The 21,351-nt window shown below is 39.3% G+C and overlaps 1 protein-coding gene across 2 annotated transcripts in view; it reads left to right on the top strand.

Moving 5' to 3' along the window:
* SLC39A8 (solute carrier family 39 member 8) overlaps positions 1–17,328 on the top strand; it is a 72,735-nt gene extending 55,407 nt beyond the window's left edge. For both annotated transcript variants that reach the window (XM_073805564.1, XM_004318299.4), the window contains exons 7-9: positions 13,151–13,358; positions 13,559–13,743; positions 15,859–17,328. In XM_073805564.1, the coding sequence (XP_073661665.1) occupies positions 13,151–13,358; positions 13,559–13,743; positions 15,859–16,008 (543 nt within the window). In that variant the 3' untranslated portion in view covers positions 16,009–17,328. The remainder of the gene's footprint in view (positions 1–13,150; positions 13,359–13,558; positions 13,744–15,858) is intronic.
* The last annotated feature ends 4,023 nt before the right edge of the window (positions 17,329–21,351 follow it).

Consider the following 21,351-nt stretch of genomic DNA (forward strand, 5'->3'; position numbering starts at 1 on the left):
AGTGTTACTGTGTTTTAACGTTTAAATAAGTATCGATAATCTCAAATAAGCCTCTGGTTCTAAAATTACATTTTATTAAATTAAATGTAACAGATTCAGGAAGAGACAGTCAAAAAACAACTGTATAGTTCCTATCCATACTGCAGTCTGTAAACAACAGATGATATGGAGTAGATTTGAAAGCCCGAGATGGTGTTTTATTCCCTCAGTGATTGGAGGTATTATTTTAAGTGTGTCTGAAGTGTTAGCAAACCCCAAAACATCAGCTTAGTGTATTCTACTCAAAACCAGAGGTATGGGCTTCCCTGGTGGCGCACTGGTTGAGAGTCCGCCTACCGATGCAGGGAGCACGGGTTCGTGCCCCGGTCCGGGAAGATCCCACATGCCGCGGAGCAGCTGGGCCCATGAGCCATGGCCGCTGAGCCTGCGCGTCCGGAGCCTGTGCTCCGCAACGGGAGAGGCCACGACAGTGAGAGGCCCGCGTACCGCAAAAAAAAACCCAGAAAACAAAAACCCAGAGGTACTTGAATTACAGGCACCTTCCATGATGGAGACTGGCAACAACAATAAAATAACCCATTATCATAGGAATAAATTACTGAACACAGAATTTCTTATCTGGAAAAACTCAGTCCTTTTGAGCAGTCTTCTCTGCCTTTTATTGCGTGGGCTTAGGAGTCAAATCATCTGGGTTCAATGGCTTTTCCATCTCTAGCTGTGTGGTTTTGGTCCAGCCCTTACCTCTAGTACCTGCATTACTGCATCTGTGATTGGATGTTAGAGGTGCTCAGCTCATGGCGTTTAGCAGAGTACCTTGCAAATGGTAAGCACTCAACAGTGTTAGTCACCTTTGTTGCTACTATGATATTTTGCCCCCTTCCTCCAACAATCTTCTGAAAAACGTGTAAGTATCCTCGAGTTAGATGCAAGGCGGCTGCTGGTAAAAGTCTTCTGCCCTTTGGAGGTCACCGGGACGGATGTGGAGGCACTGATGTCTGCTGACTAGGATGTGATTTGGCATCCCATTACTCCATCCAGTTCAGCAAAACAAGACCCCCCCCTCCCCTTGATTTATTTAAAAGAAAAATTTACTGAACACCTACTAATGTTAAACTTTGGGCTGAAATGAAAAAAAAAATCCTTGTCCACAAGGAGCTTTTGATCTGGCTCCACGACGTTAAAGAATTGGTGACAAAACAAGCAAAGAAAAAAACACTTCTGCACTTTCAGAGTGTTTTTTTTTAATGTAGATGAACCAGTTTGGAATTGATTAATGAACATTTTTCCATGCACCCTTTACCCATGTTGTGTAACTGCCCTTATGTTTGTTCTTTGGAAAGACTGGAATAGATGCTTCATGTGACAATGATTTGTGAACCTGTCATGAGAGAAAATGTACTTTTACTATTACTTGACCTTCATTTATTCAGACAACAAATGTTCAGAGTGCCTGCAGTGCTAGATACTGGATGAACAGGAGTGAATAAGAGAAAATAAAACCCCATATTTTCTGGAGATCACAGGTGTAGTTTGTTTGGCATAGAAGGTTAAATCCTGTCTCTGCTCCTTTCTAGAGGTGTGATTTTGGGCAAGTTACTTAATTAACCTCTTTATAACTCAATTTCCTCATCTATAAAATGGAACTAATAACCTCATGGGGTTATTGTGAAGATTAAATGACTTTACTACTAATGACTTGTGCTACTACTATTATCACTTTACTGTTCTGAGTTCCCTGAGTACATCCTGTGTCTTTCATGCTCAATTCCTCACTATCAAATGTCTTTTCTTGAATATAAAAAAAGAATGTATATATATATATGTATAACTGAATCACTTTGCCATACAGCAGAAATTAACACAATATTGTAAATCAACTATACCTCAATACAAATTTCTTAAACTGGTGAGCAAATCTTCAGAGTATCCATTTGCATCTTTAAGAGGGAATGAGGTTCTGGTACCCTTATCCCCTTTGTCGTTCTCACCCCTCACTCTCCACATACAAAGTAGAGATGCTCTGTTTTTCTAAACTGTTGAAATATAGACCGGGGCCGGCTGCCTCTTCAGAGAACAGGGTTATTTCTAACCCTCTGTTGCTCGCCTTCTTCTCTACTGGCAGACTGCCTGTTTCTTAGTGGCCCGCCTGTGGTCCTCATCACCTCTTCTGTCGCGGTGACTGTGGTTGGTACTTGCTCTTGTCCCTCTTGTCACCTGTCACCCCTTGCCTCTTATCACTTTCCCAGACTTCTTGCTCTAAGAGGCTTGCGTTTCTAGATCTCTGCCAATCAGACAGCCTGCCCTCGTCTTTTGCAGGGCTTGATAGTCAATCACTTGTAGTACACTGGGTGGGATCTTCTTTATTTCAGTTCTTTTCACATAATTCATGTCAAATGGTAATTACAACACAGGCAGCTGCTGCATGGCGTTGGTTCCTCTACCACATCCCACCCTACTCCTGTTTCCTCCTCTGAATTATTCTGGGAGACTTGATGCTGAGCAATGTAGATATCCCTGCCGTTGGGGAACCCCATTTTTCAGGAGCCCCGCAACAAATTTCTCCAACTTAAATGAAAATTTAACCAATTTCCTGGTGCTCTGACTTCCTTTAAGGCTTCTCAGTAACAATGAGTGTTGTGCGGGCTGGGGAGTACATCATGTAAGCTTTTTCTAAGAAACGATATCCTGCTTCTCAAATGTATCAGAGCACTAATGCCCTCCTCCATCTGTAGTAACAGTAGGCATCCTTTTAGAGAGGCATAAGTAGTCCATTAGGGTAACTGTAAATACTTAATTAGTATATACTCTAAGTTCCATTGGCAAAATAGTAACATAATTTCTTGAAAACCCCTCAGATTTCTCCTAAATTATTTTTATCAGGACAGTAAAATGATATGGTCCCAACTGCAAATGAAAGACAATTATTTCAACTCCTAAAGAGCTAAATAACTTCAATCACCTCTCACAGAAGGGATGGAGGGAAAGGAAACAATTTTCAAGCTTTCGGGAAATTATTATTTTCTCGTTAATGGTTATTTTCATTGGCAAAGAGAGTTTTGAAAATAGTTATGAGGTTTGTCTTGAAACCAAATGACCAAAGACTAAGTGCATTTGAATTATATTTGGTTATATGCATTAAAGATAAAATTAATTTCTCTTTTCTCATATGAAGTCTGATTTTGGTTATAGCGAGCTGAGACTGACCCTTAAGGGCTAGAGGAAGGACAAAGGAACCACCAGCTATAAAGTCCATTGAAATCTCTTGAAAATATAGCCATAAAAGCAAAGCCCATCGAAATTTTATATTTGTATAGTGCCTTTAACTCTTTATATCTTTGTGTCTATTTAATCCTTTTTGTAAGTTTTCCTGTTCAAATATACATGATAGTATATGAAGAGTCTGTGAGTGTTGTGTGTGGAGTGAGCATTTAACTTTGAATCAGTCGTGTCCTTTCCAGAATGAGGTGGCACTTTCAAGGATAAATAAAAAATAGAAAAAGGGCAGTTTACAAAACTCTGGGCAAGTTGTGGGTGAACCACAGGGGAGAGTACAGTAAACCTGGGGCTTGAAATGGTGGAGCAGTTAGCAATCTTATGTCCAAAGGGAAAGGGGAAGGAAGAAGCTATTAGAACTGGGAGGGAACTAATCTTGGACAGAAAGCCACTGTTCAGTGGAGCAGTGACCTTTAATTAGGGACATAGCCAGCCTAAGTTGCCCCTCAAGGAGGGAGCCTGGGGGATAAATTAAGCAAACATTGGGATGGCCAATGAAAGATACCAAGTGACATTTATAGTCAGGTCTTCTCGCTCACTTTATTACTGAGAGCATCCTCAGTGATAGGCTCTTATGAGATTTAATGGAATAGAATTGTCTTCATATTCTGTGCCTTTTACAAGAGGTCCATCTATATATTTTTTCCAGATCTCTGCCAGCAGTTTCCAATTTTGTTTTTTGAAAGTCTCTGATCACCTGGCCAACTCTTTTAGCACCCACCCATGAGTTAGAGTAGATGTATATCTCAGGCCATTACTTCTACAGGAAATTCAACACAACACTCAAAAGTTCTGCCCACTTGGAGGATTTATCTTTATTGTTTTAAGTTCATTGTGAGTAAGATTGTATAGCTGGTTGGTGCTGGAACACTCACTATTCACAGTTAACTGGCTATAGGAAATGCCCCATGTAGCCTTATTGTTGTTAAGGGAAAAGAGATGAACTATGAGGTTTAGATTATGAGAGTCTGAATCGACTGCCATTGCAATTTGTGTCTTCAAGACTGGTGTGGGCTTGTACTCGTATATACAATTTAATGATGGAATGCTGGCGGGAACAGCTGATTTATGGCTTGCTGGGAATGATCTCAGGGCCACTAGATGTTCCATGGGCACAAGGTAAGTCTCTAGAAGGACCTAGGAACAAGCAAGGAACTGCTTTTGAGATAAAGAATAGTTTATGGCAAAAAAGGTCATGGCTTTAACCTAACATCTTAAGGGTCTGCACTGTGATTCTCTGATCAGGGATTGCCAGAAGGCTCCTTTCAGCATCTCTGTCTGCCACAGATTATTCCAATTCCACTGGCTCTGCTGGGTCCTAAGAACCAACTGGCAGGAAAGCTTGCAATATAGCCTAGAGCTTGCAGAGTGCTTTCATGTTCTGGGCTTCATTGAAAATTGAAGCCCACCCATGGGTAACCAATGTCCCACTTCCCCATACTTTGAATATATGAAAAACCCAATTAAATTCCATTTTTGGGGGTCTGTTTTTTATGGCCACTTCCAGTACCAGTGATTCTATCAGGATCCCAATGGGAAACAGATGGATTACTCAGATTAGAATAATTTGAGGAAGATTTATTTATAAGGTGTGAGTGGGTTATAAGAGTAGCGCATGACCCAGGGACCAGTAATGGTAAAGTTGTTACCACCCCTGGGCCCAAAGGATGGCGAAGAAGGAGCAGTTACTAGAACCTGGGAAGAGAGTTGTCTTGAGAAGAGCTGTATTCTCCATTTGAGGGTCATTGACAGCTTGAGGTGACCACACAAAGGGGTATCAGAGGAATAAGTACCCTGACTTCTCCTTTCTTTCTCCCCCTAAGCTCCCTCTGGGGCTTCCCAGTGGTCTATCTCAAATGGAAACCAGAGGATAAGAAGCCTGTAGCAGTGGCCCATTCAGGAAAACAGCTTCAGGACAGAGAGCGGGGCGAGAGCGTGGAGAGTCATTCTAAAAGGGCAGAGGGGAATTAATTGTCATGGGCCTGAAGTTTGAGTTTGGACTATAAATTCCAGCAACATGGAGATTCTTTTATTTATATTTCTGTCCTCGGTTCCTAGCACCATTCCTGCCTGCTTTAAAATAGGTGTTTGGTAACTAATTAAGGAGCCTAATCCCAACACCTCCTGTGTGATGTGGAGCAAGTCATTTATATTCTTAGACAGTCATTCTCCTCATCTCTAAAATTAGGATACTACTATCTGTTCTGTTTTACTCATGAGGATGTTGTAAAGGTCAACAGGAAACGAAGACACTAATATATGCCAGTGCTTTGTAAACTGTGAAATGCTGAATACGCAAGATACTACTTTACATCTTAGAGATTCCTTTCTTCCTATACCAGTCAGTTATCTGACTCATATAAACTTACTAATTTAGATTGCATACATTTCACAGTGGGTTTTACCTTCTGGCTAATTAACCTCCTGACTCTTTCATACACCTTGAACTCCAGTAGTTGAAAGCTCAATAGCTTTCTTCAAGTGTATATTTATGTCCAAGCTCAAGCATCCTTGTTAAAAGTTTTCCTTGTTTATTTTTAACACGTGTCACTGCACCCTCTCACTTCTCTAAAGCTCTTTTTTGGGTAGATTTACTTTTTCTCCTATTTTCTCCAATCATCTTGATCAGTATGCTCCTGAATTTATTCAAGGATCATATGTGAGCAATCTTCTGTCTTGCACACTTTTCTCTTAGGCAGTTTTTGTTTTTCTTCCTTTTAATAATGCTGTGTTCATCTGTACTTTGTTAGGTAAAATGATCTGTGTGACACAGTAATAACTATTCACGGAGCACTTAGCAGTTCATAAACATCTTATTTAATCATCACAACAATCCTATGAAGTTAGTAGTAGTATTTTCTCCATTCTACAGATAAGGAATCTGAAGTCAGATTCCAAGTAATTTTTTTTTAAGAGCAGTTTTAAGTTCATAGCAAAATTGAGAAGAAAGTACAGAGATTTCCCATATATCCCCTTCCTCACACTTGCCTAGCCTCCCCCATTATCAATATCCCCCAGCAAGTCAGTACCTTTGTTACAATTGATGAACCTGCATTGACACATCATAAGCGCCCAAAGTCCATAGTTTATAGTTCACTCTTGGTGTTGTACATTCCATGGGTTTCGACAAATGTGTAATATAGCCACCATTGTAGTATCATATAGAGTATGTTCACTGCCCTAAAAATTCTCTGTGCTCCACCTATCCATCCCTTTCTTTTTCCCCAGCTCCTGGCAACCACTGATCTTTTTACTGTCTCCCGTTTTGCCATTTTCAGAATGTCAAATAGTTGGAATCATAGAATGTAGCCTTCTCAGATTGGCCTCTTTCACTTAGTAATATGCATTTAAGATTCATCCATGTCTTTTCATGGCTTGATAGCTCATTTGGGGGTGTGTGTAACAAGATTCCGTTGTCTGGATGTACCATAGTTTATTTATCCATTCACCTAATTAAGGAGATCTTAGTTGCTTCCAAGTTTTGGCAATTAGGAATAAAGGTGCTGTAAACAACAGGTTTTGATGTGGACATAAGTCTCCAACTTCTTTGGGTAAACACCAAGGAGCATAATTTCTGAATCATATGGGAAGGGTATGTTTAGTTTTATAAGAAACTGACAAAATGTCTTCCAAAGTGGCTGCACCATTTTGCATTCCCTCCAGCAATGAATGAGAGTACCTGTTGCTCCACATCCTTGCCAGTATTTGGTGTTGTCAGTGTTCCTGAGTTTGGCCATTCTAATAGGTGTGTAGTGTTATCTTGCTTTAATTTGCATTTTCCTGATGACATATGATGTCATATCCTTATCTGCCATCTGTATGTCTTCTTTGATGAAGTGTCTGTTAAAGTCTTTAGCCCATTGTTTAATAGGGTTTTGTGTTTTCTTATTGTTTAGTTTTAAGACCTCCTTGTATATTTTGTTTAAGTCCTTTATCAGATGTGTCTTTTACAAATATTTTCTCACATTCTGTGGCTTGTCTTCTCATTCTATTGACATTGTCTTTTGCAAAGCAGAAGTTTTAAAATTTTAATAAAGTCCAGGCTATCAATTATTTCTTTCATGGATTATGCTTTTGGTGTTGTATCTAAAGAGTCATGGCCATACTCAGGGTCATCTAGGTTTTCTCCTGTGTTATCTTCTAGGAGTTTTAGAGTTTTGCATTTGCATTTAGGTCTGTGATCCATTTTGAGTTCATTTTTGTGAAGGGTGTCAAACCTGTGTCTAGGTTTATTTATTTATTTTTATTCATGTGGATGTCCACTTCTTCCAGTACTATTTGTTGAAAAGACTGTCTTTCTCCATTGTATTGCTTTTGGTTCTTTGTCAAAGACAAGTTGACCGTATTTATATGCGTCTACTTCTGGGCTCTCTATTCTGTTCCATTGATGTTTGTCTACTCTTTCATCAGTACCACACCATCTTGATTACTGTAGGTTTATAGTAAGTCTTGAAATCAGATAGTGTCAGTTCTCCAAATTCGTTTCTTTCCTTCAATGTTGTGTTAGCTGTTCTAGGTATTTTGCGTTTTCATATAAACTTTAGAATCACAAAATATCCACAAAATAACTTGCTGGGATTTTGACTGGGATTGTACTGAATCTATAGATCAAATTGGGAAGGACTGACGTCTTGACAATTCTATGTTGAGTCCTCTAATGCATGAACAGAATAGTTTTTCTTTGGTTTCTTTCATTATAGTTTTGTGCTTTTCCTCATATAGATCTTCTACATATTTTGTTAGATTTATACCTAAGTATTTCATTTTTAGGGGGTGCTAATGTAAATGGTATTATGATTTTAATTTCAGATTCCACTTATTCATTGCTGGTTTATTGGAAAGCAACTATTATATATTAACCTGTGTCCTGCAACCTTGCTATACTTGCTTATTATATTCTAGGAGCTTTTTTTAAAAATTCTTTTGCATTTTCTACATAGACATATGCCAACAAAAACAGTTTTATTTATTTCTTCCCTATGTGTGTATACCTTTTATTTCCTTTTCTTGTCTTATGTTAGCTAGGACCCAAGTAACTTTCCAAATGACACAGAGCTGTTAAGTAGCAGAGCCATTACTTAATCTCACACCCATTTTGTGCCAAAGCCCATACCCTTTAATCATTAAGCTAGCTAGCATTCAGTGCCCCTTTCTTTAACTCTCACCTCTCTTTATTTGCAGCCTCTTAAAATAATATTTTGTTGTTTTTATTTATATTACATTCACTTCTCTTTTATGGGCATAGATTTTATGTTCCTTTGCATACAATTTTCAGCTCTTGTTTGTTTACTTATACTTCCTTTTGCCATCTTTGTTACGTTTTTTGAAGTGTTTCTACTTTCCTTTTTGACGTTTTTTTTTTTTTTTTTACCAGAGTTCTTGCTCTGCAAAATTCTTTCAGCATGGGATGTAGAATTTGAAATTTAACTTTCACCTGCAGTGGTTGCTCACTTTTACCTTCTTATCAAGAAAATATATAGACAATAAACCACAAAACCATTTTTATTAATCATGACTCACCTTGCCTCCTCCAATGCACAGTGAGGTCTGACAGTGCTCATGCCATTAACTTAACAAAAGACGTTGCACTTAGTGGGACAATACACCCTCTTTTTAATGCAGACCAAACAGGCCAGGCAGCTTGCTTCTCCAGCTTTACCTTGTTCGATGATGATAACTCCTGAGTCATCGCAGGTTCACTTTTCCCTCTCCTGAGGTTCTCACCCCATGGCTTTAATGTTTTGTTTTCTGAGTATTGAAATAATATATAATAAGTGCAAAAAAAAAAAATCCAGGACACCCATAAAAGATAAAAGAAAAACACCAAGGATTATCCACAGTATTATCTCCTAGGGAGAACCATGATTCGCATTTTTGTATATATCTTTCCAAGTATGTTTGTGCTTTAGACCATCATGAAATTATATTAATAACTTTTACAAAAAGGTGCCCACTAGACATGTTATATATATATATATATATATATATATATATATATATATATATATATATAAACCTCAATGCTATGTTTTGGGCATCTTTACATGTGGAAAAATAAAATATTCATCATCTCCACTACTCTGCATAGTATTTCACCGCAGCTGTAAGCCATATTTATATGATCTGTGTCCTATGCAGGAGAGCTAAATTCTTTTTTTTTGCGGTACGCGGGCCTCTTACCGCTGTGGCCTCTCCCGTTGCGGAGCACAGGCTCCGGACGCGCAGGCCCAGCGGCCATGGCTCACAGGCCCAGCCGCCCCGCGGCATGTGGGACCTTCCCGGACCGGGGCACGAACCCGTGTCCCCTCATCGGCAGGCGGACTCTCAACCACTGCGCCACCAGGGAAGCCCCTCGTCTTCCTCTTTTGATTTCTCTTCCTTTTCCTCCCAACTCGTGCCACTCCTCCTTCTCCTTGTGTCCCTCTTTGGTCTTCTTCCTCCTTGCTTAAACTCAGACTGCTCTGCAATACGCATACCTGCCTTCTTCCATTTGATTTCTTAGTACATTTTTTCCTTTTACTTTGTGCTTCTTCCCCTCCGTACTTGTGTTGGGATTCTACTCAGTGTCCTCTCTCCTCTCATAACTTTGTTCCATGCTATTCTTTCCCCCCCATTCTGATTAGTCTGCACTTTGCTTTGACTTTCATTTTCATTAATTACTAAGGTGAGCAATGTTAAGAGCCTTGCTGATGATTACACAGTAATTCTTGTCAGAGCCGAGCGAGAACTTGGTTCTCCTGGACCATCTAGTGATGGTCTTTTCACTAGATTGAGTTGCCTTATCCTGGCTGAGGTTAGAAAGAGCCTCACATTTAGTATACAAGTCAAACAAGGAAGAAAGCAAGCAAGCAACAACAGCAAAGAAAAATAAAAAATAATGGGAAAGAGAAGAATAGTCCCTAATTTAACTAAAGGGACTTGACTTAATTGTCTCTCTGCACAGTGACTTTGTTCCAGCTGAATTAAAAGAGAACTGTTTGTGAATGTTTGCCTTCTTTCATTTGTTCTAAGACTATTAAAAATGTATAACTGTCAACCTACCCAACAGTGTCATTTGAGACCTAAGATTATAAGGCTAAAAGGAAGCATAATAAATAGAGTCAGTAATATCTGTACTCAGAGGTAAGAGAACCATGCCTGATATATTAATTTAATTTCTTTTTCCAAATTAAAGGAGTTTGTGTACAGACTCTGTACAAAATATCAGGCAGTCAAGACTTGGTCTTATAATCTTTCCCCTAAATCATCACAAGTAAATAAGGAAATTATAAATATGTGATTAGGTAAACCAAGTTGGAAGAGAGAAACAAGGGGTCTTATTAAATGTATCTTGGCAGTAGGTTTTTGCAAAGCCAAGGTCACTTCCTCTGTGGCTTTTTCTCATGACTGCCTTTGTTTCTCTTTTGGCAATAATTGCTTCCTGATCCGGAGCATTTCTTATCCAAGCTACCCATTTGACATGAACTAAGTCACTGTTGTTTATTATGTTGTGCATTTAAGATATATCAATTAATTAAATTAATTAAACAAGGAGACAATTAAGCTGAGGTGGCTGTAATGTCATATACAAGCAATCCAAAATCTAAGCCTGTAAATGTCTCAATGTTACAAAATCAAAACCTAAGGACAATCCATTGCAAACAGCCATCTAGGCTTTAAGCCGTAGCCAGTCAATAATTTTCTTGCTTTGCTTCCGTCTTTCTTCAGTAAAAGTGTCTCCCTGAGCTTCCTGTCCATGGAATGCTCCTAACCACTTCTGGTTTGACACTGCCAGATTGGAACCCATTCTTGATCAAATAAGATCTTAAACTTTTTCATTTGCCTCAGTTTATGTTTTTAACACTACACAGTAAAAAGACCACATTTGAAAACCAGATGGAATTCTTTTTATGCGGATGAGAATTGCCTTTTAAAGTAAAAGGAGGTTAAATACTTATTCCAATGTTGCTTCCAGTGTTTTTGAGAGAAAGGGGGTATTCTCCTTGCAAATTGCCTTCAGACTTTACCACAAACAGGAGGTGTTCCCTACCCCCCACCATAAGTTTCGAGTAGTAGAACAGTTACTAGAAAAAGCACACTTCTTTCTTTTGTATCCCTAGGAAGTTCACCAGCCTTTCTGTGCTTTAGTGTCCTCAACCATAAAATGATGGATAATAGCAGTACTTAACTCATAGAATGGCTCTAAAGGAATGAAATATCTAAATTGCTTAGTACAGTGCCTGGCACGTAATAAACACCATATGCCTTTGCTGTTACTGTTTCTACCGCTAATAACAGCTAGCAACTACTACTGACAATCCTCCCTCCTTTCATATTAATTTAAGAATTTATTGGCTCCAGGGCTTCCCTGGTGGCGCAGTGGTTGAGAGTCCGCCTGCCGATGCAGGGGACACGGGTTCGTGCCCCGGTCCGGGAAGATCCCACATGCCGCGGAGCGGCTGGACCCGTGAGCCATGGCCGCTGAGCCTGCGCGTCCGGAGCCTGTGCTCCGCAACGGGAGAGGCCACAACAGTGAGAGGCCCGCATAACGCAAAAAAAAAAAAGAATTTATTGGCGCCAAATGACTTTTGGCTGTGTCTACAAACAAAAAACATCCCTCAAAGCTGAAGATTTGTCACTAATGAAACAGTGAAAAGATGTGTGGCAGGATCTACCTTCAATTCTGAAAGGAGGTCCCCAAACAGTTTTGAGCAATGAAGTGACGTCAGAGTACACGCACAACCGCGCACATGATTGCTCTGAAGGAAGCCCTTTTCAGCTGATATATGTTGCACATTTTTAAAAGAGTCGGTCGTATACTTTACATCTTGTTTCTCCAAGGTAAATACGCTTCTTGAAGATAGAAGCTGTATTTTCCACTTCTGTGCACTTTGCATAGCATACAGTACACTGTTGTACAAATTGCAGGTGTTCAATAAATATGTTGATTAGCTGCTGAGGTAGAGTTGCAGGAAGGAGAACTAGGAATAAAATGTTCTCCAGTTAATTGAAAATTGCTTCCCTGCTTAAAAATGAATTTGCCTTTTATTATCTTTTTCCACAGTTTCTGGAAGATGTTACAGTTGGCATTTGTCATTTGATTTTATACAATTTTGTAAATTTGATTGAAATTTGAATTCTTGCAAAGGGTCTGTTGTAGGGTTTTCTATTTTTATTATTGTTTCAAAGTGGAAAGAAGTGTTGTGTAAAAGCAAGCCTGTTCCAATCACACTTCATGGAATTTGTTAAGAGAATCATTGAGATTTAGAGCTTGTAGGGACCACGTTGTTACAGCCTAAACATGCAGCACACTACCTGAATACCGTGGAAACTTCATAAGTCATTGAAAAATAAATGAACCATTGAGTACACTCTCTTCACTTCACAATTGAAGAAACTGAGGCCCAGATTCCTTGCCCGCAGTCACACAGTGGCATAAGATAGATTAAAATAAATGTTCCTTGATATCATCACGCTTTAAATATGGATCTCACATTTCAATTGTAACATGGAAGAGACTTTAAATTTAGTCTTTGACAAACTTCTTTTACTTTAAAGAATGTGAATAAATCAAATTCTTGGTTAGTATCAGTTACACTTTAGGAAGGCAGTCGTAAGAATTTGTTCATACAAGTCGAAAGGATTGTTTGAAGGTGAAACCAAAGCGAAATGTTTTTCAAGTGGTTTGTTCAAGGCCTGTCAATCTCTTCCTTTCCTTTCTCCCTCCCATAAGTTTTTTTCTGTTTTTATGTGATTAGGGGTTCCTATCTACTATGAAAGACTTTCTGGTGGAGACATTTGTCTTTCTCAACACATAACACATCCACTTCTGTGCATCGCTTAGACTTTCAAGAAATATTGGTGGTATCCTGTTGACTGATTTTCTGTTATTTTGCAGGATGGAAAAAAAGAGTCAACCTCATGTACCTGTATGAAGGGGCCGAAGCTCTCAGAAATAGGGACCATTGCCTGGATGATAACGCTCAGTGATGCCCTCCACAATTTCATCGACGGCCTGGCCATCGGGGCCTCCTGCACCTTGTCTCTTCTGCAGGGACTCAGCACTTCGATCGCCATCCTGTGCGAGGAGTTCCCTCATGAGTTAGGTAAGGGACTCTGCTCTTGTTCTCCAAGTCCGGTGCTTCTTGGTTTCAGGGGAGGGAGACGTTTCAGGTGACACACTCTTAAAAATCCTGCTGATGCCTCAAAAAGATGGAGCCCTTTTTTAGACAATGATGATTTTCTTTTATTTCATCCCCAAATAGGAAAGTAACCCTACTCACTTGATGTGTTCTTCTTCTTTTAGGGGACTTTGTGATCCTACTCAATGCAGGAATGAGTACTCGACAAGCCTTGTTATTCAATTTCCTTTCTGCGTGTTCCTGCTATGTTGGGCTAGCTTTTGGCATCTTGGTGGGCAATAATTTTGCTCCAAATATTATATTTGCCCTTGCTGGAGGCATGTTCCTCTATATTTCTCTGGCGGATATGGTAAGAAATTTTAAGATTTTTATCTTGTTTTAATTTAAATTTGGAATGACACATCTGGGTTATGAATTGACTAAGGGTGACCTTTTGCTTTCCACAGTGTGGAAGGCCTTTCTGTTGTAGTTTAAAATATTCCTGGTCCAACAGATAACTCTTTTTCAGTAGTTTGTACTAATAGTGATTTGAAAGTGATTCTCCTTGATTGTTTGATCTAGGGTCTCATTGACAGAGGATGAAATGACTTATTTTTGCTGAAGGAGAGATATCTTCCCGGGTGTTTGGCCTTGTGGGTAAAGCTTGTATTCTATAGTATGTCTCCATGGGACTTTCCTCTCTTCTTTTGTTAGGATGTCACATTCAGAAGGGAATAACTTGTTAAAGTAAATAGCATTTTGTTATTTCAAAGTTCTGAACAGTGAGAGCCTTTTGAGTTAAACTAAAACTGGTAAATTAAAATTGAACGGTATTGACTTGGGACGGTATATATTTGTATCTATGTTTATGTCTATGCTGTGTCTGTCTTTATGTCTGTGTGTGTGTAAGAGAGAGAATACCAATGGTCCTGTGCATTTTCAAATAAATCGTGGACAGCTTTCTAGAAAATGAAAATGTGCTAAGTGGATGCAACTCAAGGAATGTTTCTTTTGCATTTGGAACTGAGGATGTATTACATACATAATTTAATAATTTAATGTCCTTCATCTGCGTTCTTAGTTCCAAATGATAACTGTCTAGCTCTGTTCATTGTTCTGTGCAGGCCCTTATAAGTGCAAGGATTTCATCTCTTAGAACCATCACTGCATTTATGTTTTTCTTCACAGAATTAATGGCTAATAGCATATTTTATGCTAGGTCATCACTTCTCCTTTCTGTAATGTAAGAACCGTATCTATTAGAGTTATTCAATTTAAAGAAATAATACTAATAAATGATGCTGTATATACTTACGTGCTTTTTTCAGAAAGCATACTTGCTTCTTTCAGAGCGGTTTCATAAATGTCATCCATTTTATCCCAGTAAGTTTTCTCAAATCAGGCAGGTGGATTGACAGTGGATTCTGGAGACCTCTTGGATGCTTTGGGACAATGCACCGCTGTATGCATTGCATGTATAGCAAATCAATGTGTGTATAGCAGATCACTTTGAAATATGTTTTGAAATGATGGCATTTACAGATCTCCTCATGAAGCCTTTTCAGTAGAAGTTATATGCTGAGAAAGGATAGCTTTTAAGTACAGAACTTGGGGTTTTAATTGCTTTCACTGCAATAAGATTGTTTTAGTCTTCAAGAACAGAGCACAGTTTATTTAAAAACCTTATGATTTTGCAAGCAAAAGGAAACAAATTGAAGAGAACAGGAATTAAATATATAGTGATTTCTAAAAATGTATTTAATCAGCTACTATTGATTGATATTTTTGTATCAGGCTTGGAAATTGTGGACCCTGGAGGGAGCAAAAAAGGCACAGTCCCCGTGTTCCTGGGGCTTCTGTCTACAAAGAGGGGAACCTGAAATTCAACAAGCAAACAAAATCACACACATGATTACATAATTACAAATAAAAAACTGTGAAATGAAAGGAAAAACAATATATATGCTGAAAGATGATAATAAGGGAACCTAAATTAGGAGGGCCTAAGAGAAGCCTTCCGAGGAAAGTAAGATTTAAGCTGAAACTTCAAAGATTTAGCTCATTGAACATTTTGAGGGAAAAGCGTTCAGATAGAGGTTTTGGTGGGTGTGAAGATGTTGAGGATGGAAAGAGGCTGGATGCATTTGAGGTCCAAAAAGAATGGTGTGGACGGAGCACAGAGAGCAAAGAAGAGAGCTGGGGGGGAGAGAGAGAGAGAGAGAGAGAGAGAGAGAGAGAGAGAGACATAAAATGAGGTACATCCCATCCCACTGTATTGACTCACTTGGGGAACACTATTTTCGTACTTTTCTTCTTGTTGATGTCTAGTAGGGCTGGATATCACTGTTATGCTCTCTATACTAAAACATCTAAACAACTCAGAGAAATGCTCGTCCCCTCCCACCTCCACAGGAATCTATCAGTGACAGTTTTATGTTCTCCCACAAGATGGCAACAGTTATCTAACAATATATCTTTCCTCTAGTTTCCAGAGATGAATGATATGCTGAGAGAAAAGGTAACTGGAAGAAAAACCGATTTCACCTTCTTCATGATTCAGAATGCTGGGGTGTTAACTGGATTCACAGCCATTCTGCTCATTACTTTGTATGCAGGAGAAATTGAATTGGAGTAATGGGAAGTGAAAGATGGTGTTGTTAACGAAGGCATTTAATAAATAAAACAGCTCCTATTTGGTTAAAAGATAATTTTGTTTTCAGCTGTAGGTCAAGAAAGCTGATTGTTGGTTTTCTGATCTGTGACATAGGCCATTATTTGTTGTTAAAAATCCTTCAAAAAGCTTTTCAGTTCCAGCCTGAGAAGCCTGATACATGAGGTATTTGTTAAATACTCACTTTTTTTTATGTTTCATGCACACTAAAAATCATCACAGAGCAAGAAACGACACATTCTATAATCATTTTGACACCAAGACTTGGAGAAAAATACAGACTAGGCCATATAAGCCTTTGAACCTCTATGGTTGTATCAAATGTTCAAGTAGTTTCAGAGTGGTTTTCTTTGAATTAATTTGTTTTAGTGCTTTCACAAGCAAGTACACAGATACAAATGATTCCAAGGCCTTAGTGAACCCAGGAGAGAAAGATTGCTCATAACTTTTGTTTTGTTTTATATTTCAGTTACGGACTTCTAGGATTGTTTTGGAAACCATCCTGAAATAATATGAATTTTGAAATCAGTAAAGTTTTGTTAGCCCTACTAAGTCCAGACTCAGTGTAAACTCCACCAGATTCCGTAAAAAGCCAGAATTGCTTTCTTATGACTTACGTTATGGTTGTACCGTGGCAAACGGCAGAACAGTATGTAAAGCTGGTGACAACAACGTTTCAGTATCCAATGTGTTTGCTTGTGAAGGTGAAGAAAATGTTCGTTTACAGAAAGAAATTGAATGTAATTTTAAGCAATTTACTTTTAAAGATGAACACAACTATTTAGCAGAGGATATTTTAAGTAAATGCGAAATAACAGCTGGACGGCTGTATGCCAAAGACTGATTGGCTAGGAAATCTATGTTCCTTATGGGTGATTGAGAGACATTCAGAAAATACTTCTTTTGTGTTCAGCCTACATTTTTCCTATATTGTATACCTTGCAAAATAATTCCACACACCATGGTTATTTTTCTACCCTTTATAAAAGATAGAGCCTGTTTATGCATTTAGGAGATATAAAAAGTTGGTCTATAATTGAAACTTCTAACCCCAATTCACACTCCCAAGTCGTTTAAGGAAAGATGATTTGACAGTGAGGAAAATGATTGAAAGAAGCCAACAATGATCTCAGGAATTATATTTTTCTACAGACCATAAAATGATGTCACATAGCAATAATGCAGACGGGATGAATATTTAACATGTATGTTAATGTACATTTCACTCTATGACTGACAATTAAAGAATATTGTTTGACCAAACAGTAAACACCATTGACTCCATGTATTGTGTCATTCGTTATTCATTTTAATATGTATTTTTTGTGTGACTTCCATGTACTTGGTATTATGAGGGAGAGAAATAGCTATGTTTATTTCAAAGATAGTCAGCAAATAAATACTGTAAATATTAATCATTGTTCATTAAAATCAGTAAACATAGAATCTATTTTTATCATTTCACCTGTTTACATTCAATCTTTTGTTTTTTGGTCTCTCCCCTTGCGGAGCACAGGCTCCGGACGCGCAGGCTCAGCGGCCATGGCTCACGGGCCCAGCCGCTCCGCGGCATGTGGGATCTTCCCGGACTGGGGCACGAACCCGTGTGCCCTGCAGCGGCAGGCAGACTCTCAACCACTGCGCCACCAGGGAAGCCCTACATTCAATCTTAAGAAATAATCTTTACCTCTTTAAAGCACAGATTGTATGTCTGGGTTAAGAAGCTATTTGCAACATGATATTAAAACAAGATAGTTTGGGCTTCCCTGGTGGCGCAGTGGTTGAGAGTCCGCCTGCCGCTGCAGGGCACACGGGTTCGTGCCCCAGTCCGGGAAGATCCCACATGCCGCGGAGCGGCTGGGCCCGTGAGCCATGGCCGCTGAGCCTGCGCGTCCGGAGCCTGTGCTCCGCAAGGAGAGAGACCACAGCAGTGAGAGGCCCACGTACTGCAAAAAAAAAAAAAAAAAACAAGATAGTTTAACAAACTCTCATTTGGTGTAGATCAGCGTATATGTGGACTGTCTGGGTGCTTCATGTTACTCTCTCCATGTGTTGATCTTTTGGCCATTTTCCTCAACTCTGAGGAGAACAGAGGCAATCGGGTATGAAGACCAAAAAAGCAAAACAGAAAATTTGTACTTATTAGAGGCTATGGTTCCAGGTAGAAGGTAGGATATGGGAAGCCGTGCTTAAATTTAAATTATCCTAGATAACAAAATGTAAACCTATCAGTCAACATACCTTATCCTGAGACATTCATTATACCAGTTGAATATTTTATAATTTCAGGCTTTAAAGATGCTAGTATGGCAAACCAAAAATGATTTCAATGCCTTATATGGGCGTGTATACTTTTATTTTTGCGTTATTGAACTTTATAACAATGATTACTAATTTGGCATTTTTTGAGTACTGAATCAGACCCTGTCTTAGTCTGTTTAGGCTGCTATAGCAAAATACCACAGACTGAATAGGTTATAAACAACCGAAATATATCTCTTACAGTTCTGGAGGCTGGAAGTCCAAGCTCAAGGCACAGGCGGGTTTGGTGTCTGGTTTGTAGATGGCGCCTTCTAGCTGTGTCCTCAGGTGGTGGAAGGGCAAGGGATCTCTCTGGAGCCTCTTTTATAAGAGCACTAATCCCGTTCATGAGGGCACCACCCTTTTGATGTAAGTATTTCCCAAAGCCCTTACCTCCTAATATCATCATCTTTTGGGGGTTAGGATTTCAACATATGAGTTTTGGGGGGACGTAAACATTCAGATCATAGGAGACCTCTATTACCATACTCATGTGGAGTAACAACCAACCCGAAGAATCTGAAGACCCCAGGCTCACAGCGACAGGTTATTCTCATGCCCAGGGGTCTGATGAGCAGATCCAGCCTGGGCTCTGCTGGGTTGCTCCACTTCAGGCTCATGTCGGTTGGGCCAGTGTAGTAAGAGGTGCTGCAGAGTCAAGTGGCAGATAGACATGCAATTCTAACGCAGGAGGAGAGTGAAGAGTGCAAATGGGTTCAATCTACCCTATGCAGATTTATTATTTCATTTTCCTTAGAAAATATCTAATACAAATTCACCCAAAGTTTCCAGAACTACTTTCATGTTTGAACTTAGTATTTAATACCAACTCCTTTTTATGAGAATATTATTTTCTTTCCCTTACCAGTGTAAGTTATTGTGTGTAGATGTATGGATGTCACACTGGTTTGCTGTAAGTCAGGATAATCTGTGTTTCTTCAGTTTGCAAGTCTGACCCTGTGAGGTTCACTTCTATAGCAGTTGCTTAGCAGTGCCAGTGTGAGAGTCCAGTTGTATAATAGCCCCTGAATAGCATTTCATAATGACCTCTAGATGTTTAGTATTTCCAACCTACCAACCCAACATCTAAGAGGGTTTCTTTAACTAGGAGCTTAAATTTTTGAAAAATGAATTAATTGTGAAGAACCAAAGAGCGCTCTGATTTACCAGGTAATTAGTGTAGGTGTATTAACAGAACTAATTATTGATGGTCTGTGCCAGGGGAACATTAACTACCAATGTGTCCTCCATGCTCTGATTGGCATTGTCTTCACTTTGTTTCTTAACAGTAGGCTACCGTGATTTCCAGACTCCCTCTGTTTTATTTAAGGTCCATCACAGTACAAGAGGTTGACAATACAAGAGGTTCTAACTCTATGATAAATAAATTCCTTAGCACTGATGTTGCTACATCTGCTTTCTCACTGACACTCTGCCTTCCCCCAACTGTGGGTTGAAATACCTGTGTAAGACTGCATTGCCCTTAACTTCCTTTCTGTGCTGAGTGCTCACAGAGCCTTCTCTCATGGTCATTTAACTCCTTATACTGGAGGCTCCCAATCAGGGACTTTACTAGTAAAATTTCAGGTAAGCTAAGGCAGCGGGATAAACTGAAAACTCCAAATTCCTGTTCCATTAATTCTGAGACATTCTTGAGGAACTTACAGCTGTGTGAAAAGGAAAATCGTCTGTTGGAATCTGGTAAGGCCAAGAAAATGCCAGCATCGTTGCATTTAGGATTCGCTAACATAGAATAACAGGCATGTAAACATGTTAGGTTCACTTTCCTTCCTATAAAAGGAATGTGGAAGAAGCAGTGCAGGGCTGGCATTGCAGGTCCTTGGTCATTGGGAATCCCGGCTCCTTTGACTTGTAATCTTTGGCTTCTGGCTTTAAGATTACTTTATATGCTAAAGTGTTTGCTAGAGAGATCCCACCTAAATTCCACATAGCAGGAAGGAGGAAGGGGTAGAAAGGCAAAAACTTCACACCTAGCTCTTCATCCCCCTTAAAGGAGCTTTCTCAGAAGTAATATACAGCAATCTCCACTTATAGTCACGTATCAGATTTAGTCACAGGCCACACCAACTTGCAGGGGAAGCTGGGAAATGATGCTTTTAGCTGGATATACTACCACCGATAAAGTCAGGGTTCTGTTTCCAAGAAGAAGCGAAGGATGGATATTGGGTAGCAGAGTGACTGTGTCAGGTAAAGACAGGCTTGCATCTGGTTCACTTGGGGAACTTATCATTCTAGGTGGTTCTGACACAGCCAGCTCAGGGAACTGCTGCTTTTAGGGATTCTCATGACTTCTTTCAGATTAATTCCTTGATACTTTGACCATTTTAATTATACTGGGCCACCTGACCAATCTTACCTTACAAACAGTATTGTTCATACACACTTGTACTTTCTAGTTTCTCTGTCGCAGCCTGTTGTATTATTTATTTACCTTGAAGACATCTTGTGTTTTTCACAGGACGGTCTACCTTCTAAGGAAACAAACAAACAGAAAACCAGAAACCCCAAAACAAAAAAGAAACCTCTTTTTCTCTATGGACGTTCATCTTTCTATTTGAAACTCTTCTGATTATGGGGCTCAAACCCAGAACTGTAAAACTAAGTACCGTCAGTAGAAATTGGCAAAAACAAATTTAAAAAGTCATTTGTTTTTTTCCTCTCTCGTTATGGGTCATTACAGCTATGTAGCATAAGCTAAGTTGGATCAGAAATGTTATCTGATTTTTGTAGATAATTAAATGAGCTACTGGTGGCACCAAATCTTACATCGCTTAGTTTGGATATATACAGCAAGAATATTTTTCATGGGTAGGGCTTGCATGTTTTAAACTTTATATAATGGTTTAATTCCTGTTGCAGCGGTTGTGCATGGGAGTCCAACAACTGTATACACCTATCTGTGGGAAAACCCCAATAGGGCAACACGTGGATAATTTATGACCATGCTTGTGGTCACCAAAGGGATGTTTGATCAGGGGTCATGGG

Source organism: Tursiops truncatus, chromosome 5 (genome assembly GCF_011762595.2).
Source record: "Tursiops truncatus isolate mTurTru1 chromosome 5, mTurTru1.mat.Y, whole genome shotgun sequence".
In the NCBI taxonomy this organism is placed as follows: domain Eukaryota; kingdom Metazoa; phylum Chordata; class Mammalia; order Artiodactyla; family Delphinidae; genus Tursiops; species Tursiops truncatus.